Source organism: Heterocephalus glaber, unplaced genomic scaffold (assembly GCF_053883595.1).
Source record: "Heterocephalus glaber isolate CG9 unplaced genomic scaffold, H.glaber_assembly_v1.0 deba00001452, whole genome shotgun sequence".
NCBI lineage: Eukaryota > Metazoa > Chordata > Mammalia > Rodentia > Bathyergidae > Heterocephalus > Heterocephalus glaber.
Genome location: NW_028258302.1, coordinates 23,841,948 through 23,864,341, shown reverse-complemented (window position 1 = coordinate 23,864,341; position 22,394 = coordinate 23,841,948). Strand labels below are relative to the sequence as shown.

The 22,394-nt window shown below is 41.4% G+C and overlaps 1 protein-coding gene across 2 annotated transcripts in view; it reads right to left on the bottom strand.

The window, feature by feature from the left end:
* Fbxo42 (F-box protein 42) overlaps positions 1 to 22,394 on the bottom strand; it is a 91,850-nt gene that overhangs the window by 26,562 nt on the left and 42,894 nt on the right. For both annotated transcript variants that reach the window (XM_021262867.2, XM_004850367.3), the window contains one exon: positions 10,499 to 10,633. In XM_021262867.2, the coding sequence (XP_021118526.1) occupies positions 10,499 to 10,633 (135 nt within the window). The remainder of the gene's footprint in view (positions 1 to 10,498; positions 10,634 to 22,394) is intronic.

Sequence of the window (22,394 nt, the reverse complement as noted above, 5' to 3'; positions counted from 1 at the left end):
GTGGTTTCACCGCCTGCTGCGCAAGCGCAAGGACCCAAGTTCGATCCCTGGTACCAAAAAACCCCACAAAAACCAAAAAGCTCTCTGAGTTGTACAGCTAAGATTTGTTCATTTTGCTGTATATAAATTATGTCTTAAGAGAATATTGTTTAAATAAAGAAGTTTGGGGCTGGGGATTTAGCTCAGTGGTTTTGCCGCCTGCTGTGCAAGTGCAAGGACGCAAGTTCGTGTAATTCCAACAGTCTGGGAGGCTGAGGCAGAGGACTGTTAAGTCTGAGCCCAGCCCAGAAAACTTCGGGGAGGGAAATGGGAATGTAGTTCAATGCAAAGTTCAATTCCCAGTATCCCAGTATGGAAAAAAAAAGCTAACATGGGGCCAGGGATTTAGCTCGGTGGTGCCACCACCTGCCTCACAAGCAGAAGGACCCGAGTTCAATCCCCGGTGCCAAAAAAAAAAGAGGAAAAAAAGCTAACATCAAAGGTGGCAGAGTGAAGTGAACTGTAACCCATGTTCCCAATGCTGTCACATGGCATTACGTACTACCTTAGCCAGTACATAGCTATTGTTAGCAGAACTTAAATTCCTTGTGTGAGATCTTCAAAAACTCACTCATGATATAAAATGCAATCACTTATAACTTACTAGTTATGTAAATCAAATAGCAAGCAATATTTAAAGATTCAATAATGGGATCTGAGAAAGATTACTAAGAGTAGAAGCCAACAAATCAAATGAGAAGCCAACAAATTCCACAGGCCATAATCACTATCAGAGAGAACTATGGAAAAGAGGAAATTATCAGGGGCATTACTTATTTGAAAAGTAGACTCGGGGCTGGAGATTTAGCTCAGTGGCACCATGCCTGCCTTGCAAGCACAAGGTTCTGAGTTCAATCCCTGGCATCGGAAAAAAAAAAAGATGAAAAGTAGATTCAATTTTTTTTTTGGTACTGGGGATCAAACTCAGGTCCTTGCACTTGCGAGGCAGGTGGCAGAACCACTAAGCTAAATCCCCAGCCCCAGTAGATTCAATTTGTTGGGAGCACTTCTACATAAATTTGGGGGAAAATCATTTCATAATGAAAGTATGACTATACCTGTCTAAGGCCCAATGTTGCCTTGCCTGAGAGCCAGCTATGGCACATGGAAACATAACTCCATTTTGCCTCCTCTGGGTCACAGCTGAGACATCAATGGTCTGTGAAGCTGTGGCGCTAAATGGCAAGATAACACCAGCTGAAGACATAAACTGTCATAGTCAAATGAAATCTAAGGAGACAAAAAGCCTAAATGTAATAGATCAAGGAGGGATTTTAGAACAGGAGAGGGCCATCAGGAAAAAATTACTCAGGATATCTGAATAAAGTATGAACTTAAGAATGTATCAACTGGATGCTGCCTGCCCCACAAGTGCAAGGACCAGAGTTCGATCCTCGGTACCAAAAGAAGAAAAAAAAAAAGACTGTATCAATTGGTTTGTCAATTAAAACACCATACTATACTAATGTAGGATGCTAACAACAGAAAAAAAATGGGTATGAGGTATATGGGAACTCTATTCTAAAATAAATCTATATAAAAGTTTTAAAAATTGATACCGTACAATAAATCATAGAAGAAAAAAAACTACTCACAGCATAGCTTAGTAGAAAGAACTTTAGAGACAAAATCTTGGGTTTTAATCTCTGCTTCATCACTTATTGCTTATATGAGCTCAGGTAAATCACTGAGTAATTCTGGGCTTCAGTTTCCTCCTCTGTAAAATGGGGGTAATTGCAGTGCCACTTTAATCTGTTTGGTATGATGGTTAGACAGTACACATGAAGAATCTGGGACAACTAACACTCACCCCTGAAACCCTCACAAGGTCTACATGCATTCATTCCTAGGACTAAGTGATGTAAAAGTAGCTATTTCAACAAAGAGTTAAGAGTGGCTATGTTTCTTCTTTAACCGTTGTTAAGAATGGCCCAGTTTACACCATAATAATGCCGAGTGAGGTCACAGATGGCAAAAACAAGGAAGCAAGAAGACAGTGTAGGGCTTCAGGATTCCCAAAGTTAGCTACACTTACAGTCAACCGAGCAACCTTCTTTTTTTGGTACTGGAGATTGAACACAGGGTCTAACACATACTAAGCAAGTGCTCTACACCTGACAAACATTCTTGGCCTTTTCAAATTTTATTTTGAGATAGAGTCTCTCTAAACTGCCCAGACCAGAAACTTGTGATTCTCCTGTCTCAACCTCCTGCACAGCTGGAATTATAGGTGTGCACTGCTGTGCCAAGTCATGCATGTTCTTTTTTTAAAATGCAGATCTAGGGCCAGGGATTTAGCTCAGTGGTTTCGCAAGCGCAAGGACCCGAGTTCGATCCCTGGTACCAAAAATAAATAAATAAAAATAAAATGCAGATCTATTATCCTATCCTCAATCCCTGAGATTAAATGTGTCTGGCATGGGGCCAAGGAATCTAAAAGCTAAGTGAGCTCCCAGGTGATCTGGACAGAGGTGATCTGTTCTATCTGTGTTTAGGAATAGTGAGCTTATCTGATCCTCTCTTTTTTTTTTGGCACAGATTTTTTTTTTTTTTTTGCTTAAATTCTTTTATAAGTACATTTTAGGTATACAATACGTTTACTTTTTTTTTTTGGTACCGTGGATCGAACTTGGGTCCTTGTGCTTGTGCAGCAGGCAGCGAAACCACTGAGCTAAATCCCCTGCCCTACATGTTTACATTTATTACTGGGTGCTTGTACCTGTACATGATGTATCTTGGTTCTTATTTTTTCCCCATTACCTGTGCACCCTTCACCCCTCCACCCTTCCCTATTTACATAGACTTCATTTTGGTACAGATTTTAAATTACAAGCTTGATATGATACCGTCAAATATAGTTCTTAAGGAAGATTAGTTACAAATAGTTGTCAGTACTTTTGAGTGAGAAGAAATTACATTTTGGTAAAACTGGAATATTTTTATGCGTGAGATAACAATCCTTTCATCACCAGGTAGAATTACTCCAATTCATGCAATAAATGAATATTACTTTTTAAAAAGTTGCACTAAAATTTTCTGGGTGAGATTTCATGCCTATTTTAAGTCAAGGCATCACTGCACTCCTGAGCTCATATCACCGTCTCCGGATGTGGTGTGCTCACCCATGGCCTCTGAGATACATCCAGGCCCCTGATTAGCCGGGTCCCCTCCATTCTTTCATTCCAACATAAAGCTTCCCAGGAAATCTTGGGTTCCAGAAAAACTGGCTGGGTGGTATACAGGTAAATATAACACCAGAGATTATACACAACTGACAGTAAACAGGAGGGAAATTTTAACTTCTTGACATAAAATAAGCAGAAAAAAGGATCACCAAATTCTTGCAACTAGAAATTATGAGGGTAAAGGAGAAAAAGGTTGTCTATAATGAGAAGGCCTTCACAGTAGAACTTGTGAGGGTCTTTTATAGAACCATTTAAGATAGTACCGTGGACATGTTACATATTTTACATACAGTTTGAGTCATCCTTTTTTTTTTTTTAAGAGAAGGAAATGAAGAGCCAGAGAATGGAGAAATGATGAAGCTCAGAAGCAAGTAGCTGAAGAGTGGCAAGGCTGAGTTGAACAGAGATCTAGGTTGTGTTCTTTGTCCTTGAATACATTTCTCTAAAACAAAAGGCCTGAATCCACAGTCATACTTGGAATTGTATATGTGAATGAAAGAGAAGAAAACTGGCAAAGAAAAAAATCCTTAAGTCTAACATAATGTAACATTTGTAATCCCAGCTATTCCAGAAGCTGAGTCAAGAGGATCACAACTTTGAGGGCAGCCTGAGTAACTCAGCGAGACCCTGTATCAAAACAAAATTTTAAAAAGGGCTTAGGATGTAACATGAGGTAGACCCTCAATTTAATCCCCAGTAGAGGGTAGGATAGGGGGATGGATGAATAAATCCTTGGGAAAGAAGATTTTATGAAGAAAAGGTGGTGGAAAAATCAACTGTGCACTGAGTAGTTAAGAGATGACAGGCTGAGCTCCAAATCCTTACCTAACATTTATAGACTCCACTAATATTTATAGATTCTTCTAACTATCCAAAGTTTGTTCCACAAATTGAAATTTTTTTCTCCTTTTTTAAATGGACATGGGATAATTTGTTAAGAATTTTTCAAAATCAGACCACTCAAATTTTAAATGTAAAATTTTTACTTTAAAATGTCTGTCTTGATTTAAAGTAACCAAAAAAAGGGCTGGGAATTTAGCTCAGTGGGGCTGCCGCCTGCCTCAAAAGTTCAAGGTCCTGAGTTCAATCCCCGATACAAAAAAAAAAAAAAAAAGTAACCAAAAAAGATTGTGCAACTTAAAACAACTGTATATTAAGCAGATGCCAAAATTAGCCTTGGTTTGAAAAAAGGGTAATTTATTTCACAAACAGTAGTTTAAACATTAGTCTTTTCAAGTACCTATTCAAAGAACTGTTTATTTGCTTTGGGAATTGAACATAGGCTGAGCCACAAACTGTTACCTTTGCACAACACCTAGAAGGTGAGACATTCAGTTTCCTAGAACCACATAGAAAAGAGAATTAAGTACACAACTATACATTCACAATTATTTTCAGTGGCTTTTGTTCTGTTTTACCCCAATTGTTTTATGAGTGACAAAGCAATCTGTAGAGAGCTTGTACCAGTTCCAATGTACAGGCTCCTGCTGATAAAGTCAATCTTCCCATCTCCCCCTAACCCTTCCAATGGCTCTGCCTTTCTCATCTCTCAAGGGAACTATGCTAACAATTCTCCCCCTCTATCCATCCAAACAAATCCTCCATTCAGATCATTCCCATCAGATAGAAACATGCTATAAAATCCACTGTCCTTAAAAAACCCAACAGAGCCAGGTGTGGTGCCCCACCCCCATGCCTGTAATCCCAGCACTTGGAAGGCAGAGGCAGGAGGATTTCTGCAAATCTGAGGCTAGCCTGTCTTTAAAATAAATAAATAAATAAATAAATAAATAAATAAATAAATAAATTTAATATATTTATTTTCCTTTGTTTCCCAGTACCAGGGATCAAACTCAGGACCTTGAGCTTACAAGGCAGGCATGTTGCCACTGAGCTAAATAAATGTTAAAAACCAACAAATTTCTCAATTCTACATCTTCTTGTACTTAGCACTTCATTTCCCTGCTTTCCTTTATAGAAACTCTTCTAAATAAATAAATGGCACCTTTTTATTTGTTTTTTGTTTGTTTTGATACTGGGGATCGAACTGGGGACCTTGTGCTTTTGAGGCAGACAGCGCGGCACCACTGAGCTAAATCCTGGTCCCTTTTTGTTTTTTTTTAATTTTTAAATTAATTTTATTGGTATATTTTAGGTATACAATTCGTTTACATTTATCATTGGGTGTTTGTACCTGTACATGATATATCTTGGTTCTTATTTTTTTCCCCATTACCTGTGCGCCCTTCACCCCCTCCACCCTTCCCAGATTCCTGCATTTCCTAAATAGCAGCAAAAGCATTTTTTTTTTTTGGTATGAGGGATCGAACTCAGGACCTTCTGCTTTTGAGGCAGGTGGCGGAACCACTGAGCTAAATCCCCAGCCCTAAAATATAAACTGGATCACTGAATTCTTCTCTTTAAAATGTCAAGAGTTTCTGTACCCCAACTTCGGCCTGCGAATGATCAGGCTCCACTCTTTGCCTGGCTTACTGTGCTACTCCACACAAGTCTGGTTTCAGTTCCTCCAACGCCTCCGATTTATTACTGCCCCAGGACTTGTGTATATGCTATTCTGAGTCACTTCCACTCTTCATCCATTAGGTCTTAGCAAAAAAAAGTCTCCTGTTTAAAGTAGCTCTCCCTTTCTTATTCTGTTTCTTTTCTTGTCTTTTTTTTTCATAATTTTTAATAATTTGCTTACTAGTTTTTTTTGTTTTACTGTTACAATACAAGCTCCACGAAGAGTACTTGTCACTGGCAATGAACGCCTCTTCAGCTGTTAGATCTGTCATCCCAGTGTTCATCACCACCCTCCTCCAGATGGGGCACTTTTGCCAGGAAGGAACACCTCACCAGAGTCTGACCTTAGATTTCTAGCCAAGAAGGTAAGGCCCAGAACTGTAAAAAACAGATTTCTGTTGTTTCAGCCATTAAGTCTATGATACTCTGTTATGGCAGCCTGAGCTAAGACACCAACTATTATGGTTTATAACTAGCTATCCCTCAAGGCCTCACGCACTGATAGTGTAACCAGCACTGCAAAATGGAACTTTACACGCTAGATTTTGTCTTTTAGAGATAAGTAACTTCTTCAAATTTCTTCCTGCTGAGCTCATGACCAACACCCCTTCCTCTCCTCAGCCCAAAAGAAGTGACAGAATATGCAGGTACCATCAGCCCCAGGAGGCTGGAGATTGGTTTCCTTTCCATCACAATAGGAAGATTGCTGGAAGTGCTAAAGCAAGTGTAGAGATGTACACTGTCTTTGTGTCGTGCAATGCCCCCCCCCAATATAAAAGACCCTTGCTCACCTGCACAGGTGAGATGATGATTTGGGGCAAATGGGCCCCTCCTTGGAGCTAGCTTTGTACAAATGCTTTTTTCCTTTTTATCAAAATACATGGCCTCCTCTTATTTGGTCAGTGGTGAGCAAACCAGCCTAAGCATAGGAACCTGAGTAGCTGGGAACAATATGTGGGGCTCTGGGGAGGGAACTGGATCAGGGAGGCATGATACTCATGGATGGATTAGTTCACTGCCAGGTTTATAGTTAAATATGATGTTGGGAGCTGATGTCTGGTCAGAGGAGGTGGCTCACTGGGGGCATGGCCTAGAAGTCTCCCTCCCTCTCCTCTCTGCTCTTCTCCTCTGTTCTCCATCTCTCTCTGCCTCCCTCCACCATGCCAGGAGCTATTTTTCCTCTGCCATACCGCCCTCCCTTGGAGCCAGCTGACTATGGACCGAAACCTCTACAATCTGTGAGCCAAAATACACCTCTCCTCCTTAAGAGTTGTGAATGTTGGGTAAAACAAAGTAAGACACCAACCAAGATAAGAATGCTCCAGGTTCCTTTATGATATAAGTAATATACATTGTAACATGTTCTTGCCGGCTTGAACCAGTAGTGGTACATGCATGACTGTCCTATCAGGAGGCATGTACTTCCTGATGGGACCAACCCATGCTGCCTGGTGGACCGTCATGCATGTACCACTGGTGGTTCAGAGCTGCCCAGCAGCAGGACAGGTGAATTACAGCCCTGTCTCGAATGTGTTAAGGGACATCTGATGCAGAACTCTGTAAGACTCTGCTCCCAACCAAGGTGCTCCACTGCTTCTCCGATGCTGTTACTTCTCCAACAGCTACACCTGAAGACTGATAACAGCACACCTGCACACTACGAGACCACCTCACACCCGGCACCAGATGGAAAGGTAGCACCTTCCCCTCAGCTACCCTCCAACCTCCCTACCTCCAAGCACTAAGGTGGGTGAGTCACGGACTCACAGACAACCGTGTTTTGTTCAGAAAAACTCACTGATGTTCCAGTTAGGAAGTGATCCTGGTTGGGACTCAAGATAGCACACAGAAATATTTCCTCAGGGAATCTTCCCATGGGATTTCTGCCTAAATGATCTCACAGGACTCTTTATTAAACTAAACCACTCTTTTTCGTTTTTAGGCTTTCAGAAAGCTCAGTTTTTTTCTAGGTTCTAACTGTAGATTAGGGTAAGGCAGCAACTAGATTCTTTGAGACATGATAGAAACTGACTTGAACATTTAGGAGCTTATATGTTTTAAAAAGAGAACATTCGGGCCTGGGATTTAGCTCAGTGGTTCTGCCACCTGCCTCGAAAGCGCAAGGTCCTGAGTTTGATTCCTCGTATTAAAAAAATAAATAAATAAAAATAAAAAGGGAACATTCTTCAGCCATACGTGGTGGTGCATATCTGTAATCCCAGCACCTGGGAGGCTGAGGCAGGAGGATCACTGCAAGTTTGAAGTCAGCCTGGGATACAAAGGGAGTTCATACACAGGGAGTTCAATGTCAGCCTGAACTACATAGTGAAATCCTGCTTCACCCCACCCAAATACAAATTTTTTTTTTGGTACTGGGGATCGAACTCGGGACCTTGCACTTGTGAGGCAGGCAGCGGAACCACTGAGCTAAATCCCTGGCCCCCAAATACAATTTTTAAAAATTAAAAACAAATGGGCTGGGGATATTTAGCTCAGTGGTTCTGCCACCTGCCTTGCAAGCACAAGGTCCCGAGTTTGATCCCCAGTACCAAAAAAAACCACAAAAAAAGTACAAAATTCTGAGGGCCCTAAAATACCATAGTGCTAACCTCCAAAGTTTCTGGAAAATCACCACTTCCTCATATTTTCAATAATTTTATTTTTTATTTAGTTTTTTGCAGGGCTAAGGGTTGAACCCAGGGCCTTGCACATGGTAGGCAGGCACTTTACTGCTGAGCCACATCCCCTGCTTTCAATTGTTTATTTACTTATTTAGTTAGTTTTTTGAGATGGGGTCTTGCTGTGTAGCCCAGGCAGGCCTTGAACTCATGGTGACCCTCCTGCCTCAGCCTCCCATGTGCTGGGACTGCAGAAGTGAGTACAGTCAGATGGAGGCATGACTGAGGGCTCCGAGGCAGGCAAAGTCTAAGCAACATGTGATGAGTTTATTGCCATCTGGGTGCAGATGGGCCATGGGCTAGAAGGCCAGTGGCACTGAGAAGAGGGTGCTTGTGGTTGATAAGTAGGGGAGGGGGCACTGGTCAAGAGGGTGGAAAATTTTAGAGTCCCATGGGTGATGGGTCTGGGGCTGGCTGATAAACAGGGCAGTGGTGAGAGCAGCAGGGTGGCTGCTGGCTTCTTGTTATCTCTGTACTCCTATAGGTACGGGTAGCGGGTCTGCTTGGGCTTGGGTGGGGGTCTGACACCAGTACCACTGCACCCAGCTCCACCTCAATAATTTTTTTTTTTTAAAGAGGAAAAGGTTAGGACCAGGGATTTAGCTCAGTGGGTCTGGTGCCTGCCTTGCAAGCGCAAGGTTCCGAGTTTGATCCCCAGTACCAAAACCAAAACAAAAACAAAAAAAAGGGAAAAGGTTTATTTAGCTCAGTTTGTAGGGTTTCAGTTCATAATTGGCTGGCTCCAAGGCAGGGTGGCAGAGGGGCAATAGTTTGTGGCGGTGGAAGACTGCAAAAGCAGCAAGAGGACCTCAATAATTTTAATACCGACTTTTTTTTGCCCAAAACCTAGTCCATCCCATAAAAAAGGTCTGGATCTTCCTCTAATGGGCCATTGCAAGGGGAAGAACATTTGTTTTCAGTTTTTGTTTTGTCTTTGGTACCGGAGATCGAACTCGGGTCCTGGCGCTTGCGCAGCAGGCAGGGAAACCACTGAGCTAAATGCCTGACCCTGTTTTCAGTTTTGGAGAGGCAAAATGCAGCTTCTCTTCACAGCTAGGGTTAAGCCACTGGCCCATATATTAACTGCAGTGGTTACAAACATAGTGAAACCTATACTAGCCCTCCCAGCCCACTTAGAAACAGAATCATTCAGTCCACATTTCTCTGAAAGGTGCAACAACTTGCTCATGGTTACATAGAGAACTGGTGCTTATTTAGGAAATGAAGCTCATGTCTACTCCCTCAGTACAATGCCCTTTCTAAAAGGCCTTGTTGCTCCATTCTAGTAATCAAAGTAGTAAGGCAAGACTTAAATAAATAAGGAAACTGCCCAAGGGAAATTCAAGTCTCCTTAGTCCTAAGACTGAGTACCATCCTTGAAATGCCACATAAAGAATGCTTTGGGAAAAGCTTGGCAGTGTACTTAGCAGAACACTCTATACTCAAGGATCCACTTGTCTATCATACAAGCCCCTCCAGTCTTGTAACTGGGCTTCAAACTGTCCTGTCTCAGAGTGCAAAAACAATCATTTTCTACCCCATTCAAGGTTGAATCAAGAAAATAATATAGTTTTTTCCTGCCAGAATTCTGGCGCAGTGGGACTGTGCAGGAATGCACCTGTGAAATCTTCCCACACTCTTGAGTTGTTAAGAGTAACCAGCAGAGGCTTGTCCCATTCACTCCCAAGTATCTGAGTTGGCAAGAACAAAAGATATGCAGAGACCTCAGCCCTGGGACAACAGCTTCTGTCAGTCAACCAGTTCTCAGGACTCTGGTTTTGCTCTTACTTCAATCTCCTACCTGACAGAACATCACATCTGTACAAGTACCTGAGAAAACTATGTAAATGAATTCACACAGCAGTGAGCAATTCTGGCAGGACACCAATACTAATGATAAAATGTAATTTAAAAAACTCTTCAAAGACTTAGATAAGCGTATTACTCTCAGTATTTATACAGCAGATCTGAGAAAGGACTTAAACTTGAAATCAACATCAAAAAGGGTCAAATAGTTTCCATGCTAACAGAGTCACCTGGTAAAAAAACAAAAATCAGCATCTCATTTCTTACCTGAAGCCAAAGGTCGAATCCACTCTTTGCTATTGAGGTCAAGTCTCCAGAGGTCATTGAAGGCAGCATTGCAACTGCTCTGGGTACAACCTCCAAACACATACATAGACTGATTAGCATCATAATAGCATGCACCTAGAAAGAGAACAATAAATGAGCAACTCCTGTTTAATTGAGGCCACTCCAACACTTTAGCCATAGCCCATATTTCCATTTCCCTTTTTTCTTCCTCTTCCTTTTTTTTGGGAGGCAGTATTGAAGACTGAATCTAGGGCCTTATGCACGCTAGGCAAGCAACTCTACCACTGAGCTACATCTCTAGCCGTTTTATTTATTTATTTATTTTTTTTGGTGCCAGGGATTGAACTCGGGACCTTGTGCTGGCAAGGAGGTGCCGGAACCACTGAGCTAAATCCCCAAGCCAAAACATTCAATTTTTTTTTTTTTTTTTTGTACCAGGGATCAAACTTGGGTCCTTGAGCTTGTGTACCAGGCAGCAAAACCACTGAGCTAAATCCCCAGCCCTGATTTTTTATTTTGAGACATAGTCTGCTAAGTTGCCTAGGTGGCCTCAAACTTGCAATCCTTTTACCCTAGTTTCCCGACTAGCTGGGATTACCAAGTATGTACCATCATGTCCAGCTGATAGCCCATATTTTTAAAAATTCAAGCCCAGGTATGGTGGCACATGCCTGTAATTCCAGCACTTGGGAGGCTGAGTAGGAGGACTGCTGTGAGTTCAAGACCAGCTTGGACTACATAGTGAGACCCTGACTCAAAAAAAAAAAACCAAAACCCTCCAATATTCTATACATTCAGTGACTCTGTTACCAGGTATCAATTTCTATAACCAGCTTTTTGACTTCAGGTTGATCAATATCACATTATCCGGGCCGGGGATTTAGCTCAGTGGTTCCACCACCTGCCTTGAAAGCGGAAGGACCCAAGTTCAATCCCCAGTACCAAAAAAAAAAAAAAAAAATCACATTATCCTTTAAAGAAGGCCCAGAGAAAAACTATAAAAATGTTATTTCTGACTAAGCTAATTCACAATGATGTCATTAGTGTGAAAGTATAATTCTAGCAAGAGCACAAAAAAATCAAATTAAGGATGCTCAATGAGGGAAATTTCAGCACAGCTACATAATTAATCCAAATATGCATTGTCATCCTCTAGGGCGAGGCAAAGATGGTGCTTACAGATGTCCTCTGTCCTCCCAGCTCTCTCCTCCAGCCTTTTTTGTTTCCAAACGAAACATGAAGAACAACTCAATGCACAAATCTTTATATGAAACACAATGACCAACAACTGTGAAAAAAATCTTAATGCCACAAAGTAACCGTACATAAAGACCAATGTGACTGAAGGAACACTATTTTTATGAATTCCAAAGTGCAGCCAGAGGAATTTAATAGTATGGTCTTGGACTGGTCCTAAAGCAACCCAAAGAAAAATCATGGAAATTATTAAGACCTTAGGTGTAAACCAGGCATGGCGGTGCATGCCTGTGATCCCAGCACTCAGGAGGCTGAGGCAGGAGGATCCATGAGAGTTCAAGGCCAACCTGAGCTAGTGAGTCCAATGACAGCAAAGTGAGACCCTGTCTCAAAAAATCCAAAAAAGGAAAAAAAGAAAAAGACCGTAGGTGTATCCAAAAGCTACCAAGGCATGCTAGTTATTACTAACAAGAAAACCAGCCCAATAAACATTTAAAATCCACCAAGGTCTCAAAGAAGAGCCTTTGATTAGATGATTATATTTATATCACTGGGTACCATTCCTAAGAAAAAGAGGCAAACACAGTGAAAAAAGATCAAAGTCAGAGCATGGAAAAGCGGTGTGAGAGCTGAGCTCTGTACCTTGTCTCTCACTGGGAGATTCATTCAGGCTCTGTCCTTTGGAGAAAATGATCATAGTCCCTTAATCATGCATTTACCATCTTAGATTTCAGGAAGAGGCTCAAACAAAGCTTTCCTTTCCATCCATTTCAGGCACGCCAGAAGGGGAAAAAAGCTTCTCAATTTCCCTGTGAAACTAACAGTTGAAGCTGCTGGGCGTGGTGATACACACCTGTAATCCCAGCACTCTGAGAGGCTGAGGTGGGAGGATCTCAAACTCAACCCCAGACTGGGCAATTTAATGACTGAACGAGACCCTGTCTCCAAAAAAAAGGGGCAGACTGAGGATGTAGCTCAGTGTGAAGGCCCTGAGTTCAATCCCCAGTAGAGAGAGGAGTCAGGAATCAAATATCATACAAAATCAGGGCTGGGGATTTAGCTCAGTGGTTCCGCTGCCTGCCTTGCAAGCACAAGGACCCGAGTTCGATCCCTGGTACAAAAAAAAAAAATCATACAAAATCATATAAAACAATGAATAAAGGGCAAAGAAATTCAGATCTTCAATGTACCAGTAAGTAAATGGCTTCAGCAATTACCCAGCTATTTGAGGTCCAGTGCAGTTTAGCATACAACCCACCCCCACCCCCACCCCCACCCCCACCCCCACCCCCACCCCCGCTTTTTCTTTGGTACCAGGGATTGAACTCGGGTCCTTGAGCTTGCGAGGCAGATGGTGGAACCACTGAGCTAAATCCCCGGCCTTTTTCTTTTTAAATTTGCATCCTACCAAATTCTTTTTTTTTTTTTTTTTGTACCGGGGATGGAACTCAGGTCCTTGTGCTTGCGAGGCAGGCGGTGTAACCACTGAGCTAAATCCCCAGCCCTAGCATACCCCTATTTTTAAGCTCTCTTCTGAACTAGGACATTACTTATTCATGTCCAGAAAAAGGGAAATGCTACTACAATTAACTCATCCACTGCCACAGCACTGCTATAATTACTGTACCTCTGTGATATAGACTAGTTCCAGGAGTAACTCTTTTTATTATTCTTAACTTGGCCCACCTGTCAAGACCCTTTAAGAAATCTCTACACAAAGAAGCCAAAATCACAAAACTAGATGACACATTAAAAGCGGTGTGCTTAGTCAATTAAACCAAGTAATCTCAGTCAGGGGAAGGAATAAATTAGAATTATCTCAATGCTAACATTGTGCAGTAATAGATCTACAAGCTCAACTACCAAAGAAATTGCAGCTGTGTGTGGTGGTGCACGCCTGCAATCCCAGCACTTGGGAGGGCTGAGGCAGGAGGATTGCTGTGAGTTCGAGGCCAGCATGGGCTACATGGTGAGTCCTCAAAAAAACAAAATAACGGGCCAGGGATTTAGCTCAGTGGTTCCGCTGCCTGCCCCCGAAGCGCAAGGACCAGAGTTCGATCCCCGGCACCCCAAAAAAGGGAAAACAACAAAATAACAACAACAAACTCCAAAAAACCCCAAAAGAAACTGCAGAAAAGAGACATGTAAAAAAAGACAGGGCTGGGGATTTAGCTCAGTGGCACCATGCCTGCCTTCTCTGAGTTCAATCCTGGGTACCAAAAAAAAAAAAAAAGAAATACAATACCACCTAATATTCAATAGTCTTATACTCGCAAAATATTTACTATATCCTCAGAATTAATATATAATGAAACAGAAAACTTTAAATGGTTTCATACTTTCCATTGACTGTATTTTCTTTCTTTTCTTTGTCTTTTAAAATGATTTTCTAATCTATCTCCCTTCCCCCACTTTTTATGCGACAAGGTCTCATTGTATAGTTCAGGCTGGCCTTGAACTCCCTATATAATAGCCCAGGCTGGTCTCAAAACAGAGATCCTCGCACCTGAATCCTCCTGGAACAACAGGCCTGTGTCACTACAATTGGCTCTAATCTAATTAGTTTTTAAATCCACATCTCAAAAAGAAAGTCTAGAAGTAAAGTCCAGAGGTGGGCAGGATGGCTCTTGCCTGTAATCTCGGCACTAGCAGGAGGCAGGAGGAGCATGAGTTCAAGGCCAGCCTGGACTACAGAGAGAAACCTCATCTCAAAAAAAAAAGCAAAAACAACAAAAAAAAAGTAAAGTCCTGGGCTGGGGATTTAGCTCAGTGGTTCCCACATTTGATCCCCTGTACAAAAAAAAAAAAAAAAAAAAATAGTAAAGTCCAATAAAATTCCATTGATCCTAGTTCAGATTTGCTAAGAACAGCATATAACAAGAGATCAAGCTAGAAGGACATTAGGCAAATAAAAGCATAATTAATAGAACCACATTTTGATCTCTACTAAAAGAAATCAACACCAGGTATCTTGGTCCTCTTAGACCTATCTGGAACCAGCAAGCTCAAGAAATGGGACAATTTATTTATTTACTTATTTAGGGTACTGGAAATCGAACTCAGGACCTTGCCAGGCAGGCAAGGCGCCACTGTGCTAAATCCCTGGCCCAAAGTGGGGCAATTTTAAACTGAACCAATTGGTGCTAGACATAAAAGACACTTCCCCTTAGATAATCCAGATCTCCAGAGTGAAAATTAGCAAGATTTTATGACTTCTGAACCTTAATAAACAGGCTGTGGGTATGGCTTGGTGGTACAGCACTTCCCCAGCATATACAAGGCCCTGGGTTTGAGGGCCAGCATCACCCTACCCCCCCCAAAAAAGGCACGAAACCTTAATAAGCACCATTTATAATGATGTTCAAGACAGATCCAGGATTTCATAACTAAAAGAGTCAAGGGCTAGTTTATGTCTCCTCCTTCCTCATACAGATAAACTCTTGCCAGCTGCTCCCCTTTGTGTAGCAACGACCACAGTCCCTTTATTTTTCAAAGAGAGAGCAAACATTCTTCTTCTCTATTTGGATTGAAAATCCAGCCAGCAGCTAGGCCCCATGAGGTCCTTACTGCATGTATTTTAATCCTATACTATAATAGGGCAATCAGCATTTTCCTGCTTCTCTTTAAGCAAACAAAAGTTTCTGGAGGGGGAAGGGACAGCCCAAGTAGGCAAAGCTAAGGGCACTGGAATGGCAAGTCTTACACACAGCTGTGCCCTCAGTGACCAGCAGTCAATCATCAATAAAGCTGGGAGTGGAAGGGAGTCAATCTCGACAGCTAGGTCTAGGACTCAGACATAATAGGATGAGAAAATACCCATCAATAGTACACATGACTATTTGAAGCTGGACTATATATCCTGCTGGACTCCGCTTATTGGTTACTTTTACTTAAGACACCTATGTTGATCTTAGTGGGAACATTCAGCAAGTTCAAATAGGTTTTTGAGAAAAAATTAAGAATTCAAGCAATTTCAAGGGCTCAAATAATCATTTCTTTTTCTCAAGTTCTCGACTTAAAAAAATGACTTTCAGAACGTGGAGATCACTGGAATGTGCTACACAAAAGTTACTGATGCAGTACAGTTTCAACAGTGTGCTAAGAAATACTATGACTGTTTATTCCAGTTACTATACTTCTTCAGATTTTCTGAAATGGGTCTGATTGTTCCATGAACAAGTATAAGGGACACATATCTCAAATTACTAATAGTCCCTATTCAAAGAGAAGTCAAATATTCATAACTTAATTATACAGCAAGCAAACAGTTCTTCACAGTTCTGGATATCTTTCTACTGAATTATAAACATCTCAAATGCAGGTCACTCACTAATTTTACATTTTCCAAGGTGCATAGATGGCACATGCTCACTGAATGAATGGTACACTCCAGCCTTTGCACTTTCAGATGCTAAATTCCCTTTTGTTTCCCTACTTATCTCCAGGGAAAGGGCCTAAGGCATTTATCTCATACTTAGTGTCTCATATCTACAAGCCAGAACGTATTTGAGAAGGTCTGTAATTACATAACTCTGCAGCAGGCACAGTAGTTATCCAGCCTGGGCCTGTAGACTCCTGCAGGAGCATGATTAGCAGCCTGTGGAACTATCTGACTATGTTGGAAGCCTAAACGCTAAAAGGTTTTCCAAGTAAGATGGTGGGGACTCAATAAGCTCCTCCCTTAAACTGAAAAGGATGGTCAGGCACGGTGTTGCACACCTGTAACCCCAGCACTCTTGGAGGCTGAGGCAGGAGAATCTCAAGTTTGAGTATAGTCTGAGCATCTTAATGACTTAGTAAGACCCTGTCTCAAAATAAAGATGGCATAGGGATGTACCTCAGTGCAGAGGCCATGGGTTCAAGCCTCGATACTGCCAAAACAAACAAGCAAACAAAACAAAAAAACACTGAAAAGGACACCCTGCATTCATCAAGGCTGGCATGACTGGTGATTGGTGATACACACATTTAGCAAAAAACTAGAACTGGAGCCGGGATTTAGTGCAGTGTTTCTAGAGCCTGCCTCACAAGCACAAGGTCCTGAGTTCAATCCCCAGTACCAAAAAAAAAAAAAACTACAAAAACTAGAACTGGTCTTTCCGCTTTTCCTGCTTTTTTCAGTCCCAGACTCTTACACAGGAAAAACCCTGTACTATGCAAATCTTTGTTGTGCTTCAATCCACAAAACTTTATGTATCCTAAAGTTTATTAGTGCCAAATTTATTAGATATCAACTATGAACCAGATGCTACAGAAAGGTATAAGATGTCTAAGACATGAAGCCTGCCTGTCTTTAAGCAGACAACAATCTTATGGAGGAAATATCATCACCCCATCATTTTACAGCTTAAAGCATACTAGTACAATTTTTTCCTTAGTCACATTTCTCAGTAACCTGGTACCATAAATAGAATTTGTCATATACATTTTACAGATGAAGAAATTATGGGTCAAAGGTGGATTCCCTAGCCCAAACGTCCTTCCTCTTTTGATGCAGCCTCCCTTATATGGATAATAATGGTAAAGACAGGGTAATAAATATGAGGAAGACATGAACAATGTGCTAACAGAGGAAGAAAAGAACTTGATCTCCAGGGTGGGAATTGAGAGCAACTTGTCAAGAATGTGGCTTTTGATTTTTGCCTCTGAGACGACATTAACAGGATAGAATATTTTCAGTCAATTAACAAGGACAAATAAGTCTAGGAATGAAAAAGAAACAGGAAGGAAAGGGAGACAGGAGGAGAGTGAAATTAGGGCTTCCAAGCAAAGCCGTAAAGTAGGCAAGTTTAAGACACAACAAGAAAGCTCATGTGGCTAAAGCCTGGCTAAAAAGTGAAGTTGAGGCCCTGACAGCCAGGTGGAGTAGAAACTTCTGCATGCAGTGCAGAAGGGCTGAGATTTGCTTGCAGAGGAGTGAAAGACTAGTTCTATGTTCAAGATGTGCAATGTTTCCTAGCAGGACAGCCTGTCATTCAGAGCAGGACAGTTTTTTCTGTGTAGTGCTTCTCTGGGTGTAGGATCATCCCACTCACTGAGGACATTCACCATCCCTGGCCCTCACCTGTTAAATGCCTGTAATACTTTCCAGTCCAGATGACAACAACAACAACCAAAAATATAAAAAGCTGGGTGTGATGGCATATGCTTGTAATCCCACCACTCGGGATGCTGAGGCAGGAAGACTGCTGTGAGTTCCAGGCCAGCCTGGGCTACATATGAGTTCAAGGCCAGCCTAAACTATATAGCAAGATCCTGACTCCCCACCCCCCAAAAAAACTTTAAAACGCTCACCTATTTCCAAATGCCCTAGGAGGTGGTATTTTCTCCAGTTTTACATAATAGTTTCTGGTCCAGGTTCAAATTAAGGGAGAAGAAAGGCAAGAAGACCATTAGAAATGTATTGTGGGCCGGTAGTGTAGCTTAGTAAACACAGCACCTGCCCAGCATGTAGGCCTGAGTTCGATCACCAGTCCTGCCCCCTCCAAAGTGTACTGTGATGATTCAGAGAAGATGTAATGATTAGACTGTGAATTAGAGTGATGGGGGAAAGAAAGGTATGAAAGAGCTGGAACAGAATCAACAGAATTTGGCTTTTGTTAAATAGATGGAAGGAGAGGAAATGAATATAAGATTTAAAGCCTGTAATTTCAAGCCTGTATTGAGAGTAATAATAACTAATTAAGGAAAGGAGAAAACAGAGGGGTAACTACTTTTTTTTTTTTCTTAGTACCAGGAATGGAACTCAGGACCTTGGCTTGAGAGGCAGGTGTGGTGCCACTGAGCTAAATCCCCGGCCCTAGGAGGAACTACTGAATCCACTCTTAGTTGATTGGATATGAAACATCTAGTTATGACAACATAAGCAAATAATTAAAAATGTGGATCTGTTGCTCAACATGAATGAGGGATAAGAAAGAAAACTGAAGCCAGATGAGGTGGCACTTGTATACACTCCCAGCACATGGGAAGCTGAGACAAGAGGATCTCAAGTTTGAGCTTAGGCTGGGCAACTTAGTGAGTCCCTGTCTCAAAATAAAATATTTAAACAAAGGCTGAGGAGGTAGTTCAGTGTGAAGGACTTGTATTCAATTCCCAGTACTGAAAAAATAGAGATTAAAGGAGAAATTCAAAACAGAAAGAGCCAAAGACCTAAGAAAGAAATTAAGTAAGTTCTTTGTTTTCAACCTATTTCAAAAACTGCCCTGGGGCTCGGGTTTTAGCTCAGTGGCAAGCGCAAGGTCCTGAGTTCAATCCCAGACACTAAAAAAAACCCCAAAAACAAAAAAACAGAAACTGCTCTCATCTCTATAACAGTCCTCTTTAGTGTGCCTATTAGCTAGACAATATACAAAGAAAATGCGAGACAGATGAAAAGAGAAAATGAGACACAAACATTACAAAAAAATCATCTGTGGCACCTTTTCCTGGATTTGAAATGAAGACTGAGTTTTAAAATATTCAAATGCATCAACCTCTAAACTTCCAAAGGCTTGCTCATTGCACTATATTCCTTTCCTTTGATCCTTCAAGTAAGTGGCTCCATTTTGTCATAAATTATTCGTCAAAACTACTTAACTGAACATTATTCTTTTCCCTTCTCATAAGAGAGTTATTGCTGGTCTGGGGATTTAGCTTAGTAGTGTCACCACCTGCCTTGTATGTGCAAGGTCCTGAGTTTGATCCCCGGAACCAAAAATTTTTCTTTTAATTTTAAAAAAGAAAGCTATTGCTGGGGCCAGGGATTTAGCTCAGTGGTTCCGGTGCCTGCCTCACAAGTGCAAGGTCCCAAGTTCAATCCCCAGTACCAAAAAAAAAAAAAAGAAAGCTCTTGCTGAACTAATTACACACCCTTGAGTATTTCTTCATATTATTATTATTTTTTGGTACCAGGGACTGAACTCAGGACCTTGTGCTTGCAAGGCAGGTATGGAGCCATTGAGCTAAATCCCCAGCCCAGTATGATTTCTATTTTACCAGTGTTGTGGTCTGAATACAGATAGTGTCCCCCAAAGGTTTCCAGGATAGCACACTGGAAGGTGTTGTGGCCCTTTAAAAGGAGGGGCCTAGTGAGAAATCTTTGGGTAACTGGTCACATGCCCTTAAAGGGCACTGTGGGACTTTAGTCTCTGTCTTTGCTTCCTGGCTCTTTCATTGTCACATACTCCCATTTAAAACAATCACACAAGGGGCCGGGGATTTAGCTCATTGGTTTCACCACCTGCTGCACAAGCTCAAGGACCCGAGTTCGATCCCCAGTACAAAAAAAAAAACAAAACAATCACATAAGCCAGGCATGATGATGCACATCTGTGATCCCAGCACTCAGGAAGCTAAGGCAGGAGGATCACTGCAAGTTTGAGGCCAGCCTGAAATGCACAGTGAGATCTTGTCTCAAAAGAACAAACAAAACCCAAAACAAAACAATACAAAAAAACCCCCCAAACACACAAAGCCAGTTTTGACCTCACAGAGCCCCTGGAAGGGCCCATGAACCTCCAACCCCGACTCCTAGGTCCAGGAATCACACTTTGAGGCTCACCGCTCCAGGTGGTTTACAACAGCACAAGTATAAATACCTCCTTGAGAGAACTAAAATCATAGTGGTTTGGCCTGCTCCCTCTGACCTACTTAGACCCAATTATTTACTGAACACTCTGGATACAAGAGCATAACACAGGATCTGGGATAGTCAGCCGTTAAGAAGGTCCCCAATGATCCTCTCCTCCTGGTCTTTATACCTTGGTCAGCCCTGTGTGACCAAGAGAACAGAACAGAAGAGATGTACTCATTTCTGAGACACTGTGATGTCCATCTTTGTGTCTGTCTCAGGTCATTTGTCTGTGGGAAGCCAGCTGCCAGTTCAGAGCAGCTCTGTGGAGAGGTCCATGTCGTAAGGAACTAAGGCTTCCTGGTGAGAGTTACTTGAGCAAGCTTGGAAGCACTTCCCCAGACAACCCTGGCTGATGAACTGGCAGCAACCTTATGAGCAACCCCGAACCAGAACTTCCCACACAAGCCATTCCCAAGTCACTGGCCCTCAGGAATGAAATAAGAAATACTGTTTAAACTGCTAAATTTGGCTGGGCGTGGTGGCCCATGCCTATAATCCCAGCACTTAGGAGGCTGAGCAGGAGGATTGCTGTGAGTTCGAGGCCAGCCTGGGCTACATAATGAGTTCAAGGCCAGTCTGAATTACATAGTAAGACCCTGTCTCAAAAAAATAAAATAAAATAAATCATTAAATTTGGGGGTAATTTTTTATGCAGCATGGATAATCAATACATATTCTTTCCCACCTGAGTTCAAAATATAGTTCTTTATTTTTGGTAAAGACATACATATAAACTAACAATGAAAGACAATGTAAGTCCAGTAACAATTAGTATTTCAGACAATAATACCTATGTAAGCTTAGAATAGGAATTTTTTTCGTGTGTGTACCTGGGATCAAACTCAGGACCTTGCGCTTGCGAGGCAGGTGGCAGCACCACTGAGCTAAATCCCCAGCCCAGGAATTGTTTTCTAATTTCATTCTTTTATTATGAAATATTACAGATCAATGTAACAATTCACACCAAACCTTTCCATATCTTCAAAGGCAACCAATATGATATATAAGTGCTGTTGTTCACACTGTTCTATTAAATGTTTCATTGTGAATTTTGCTTTAGGATTTTTTTTTTAATATGAGCTGGAGAAAAAAAAAACTTCATGAAGGAGTCAGAACTGTAAGTCTTCAAGGAGCCAGGATTCAGCTAAGTAGATGGAATGAATGTAGGAAGTAAAGAAATCAAGTATGGTTTTAAAAGTTAAGGACCAGCTTGTTAAAGAGGAGAGCTCTTGGGAGATGAAGCAGTAACTTTCAGCATACGTCAAATTAAGGACAGCTTTGAAAATAAGATGAAGTTTAGGTTTTACCTTATAGACAATGTATAGGCACTGAGGGTTTTTTAATAGGAAGTAACACAATTGCTGAGAGCAGCAATTATGAGAAGCTCCTACAAGGTCACCTCATCCTGTCCCCACCCTCTCTTTGCTGCCTACCCTTACTGACTTTTTTTTTTTTGGTACTGGGGATCAAACTCGGGTCTTTGCACTTGCGCAGCAGGCAGAGAAACCACTGAGCCAAAACAAACCCCGGCCCCTTACTGACTTTCTTTATGAGCAGTCACTAAAAATGACACCTTTACTAGTCTCATGACAACATCTCTTGGTCTCACTTTTGACAGAAGGATGTGAATCACTAATAGAATAAGAGCATCTATAAAAATCAATTATAAAGACAAATGACTCTAGAACAATTAAAAAAACTCTAAATCACATCTATTTGCCAGGATATTTTATTTATACTTTAACTATTCACCTTTGTATTTTATAATCAATATCCTTCACATTCAAAAATTGTATGTGACTCTAGTCAAATTGCACATTGGCTGAGCATAAAATAATATGTTGAAAGAGTCACCCTGAGACCTAATGCTAATCTTTAGTTATTCTCTTGGCAGGCCTCAGAAATACACTCATGCATACTTTTCTTTTTTCCCCCCCTCATATGTCAAATGTTTAAAATTCTTTTTTGTTTTGGTACCAGGTATTGAACTCAGGACCTTGAACTTGAGAGGCAGGCATGGAACTACTGAGCTAAATCCCCGGAAAATGTTTAAAATTCTAAGCA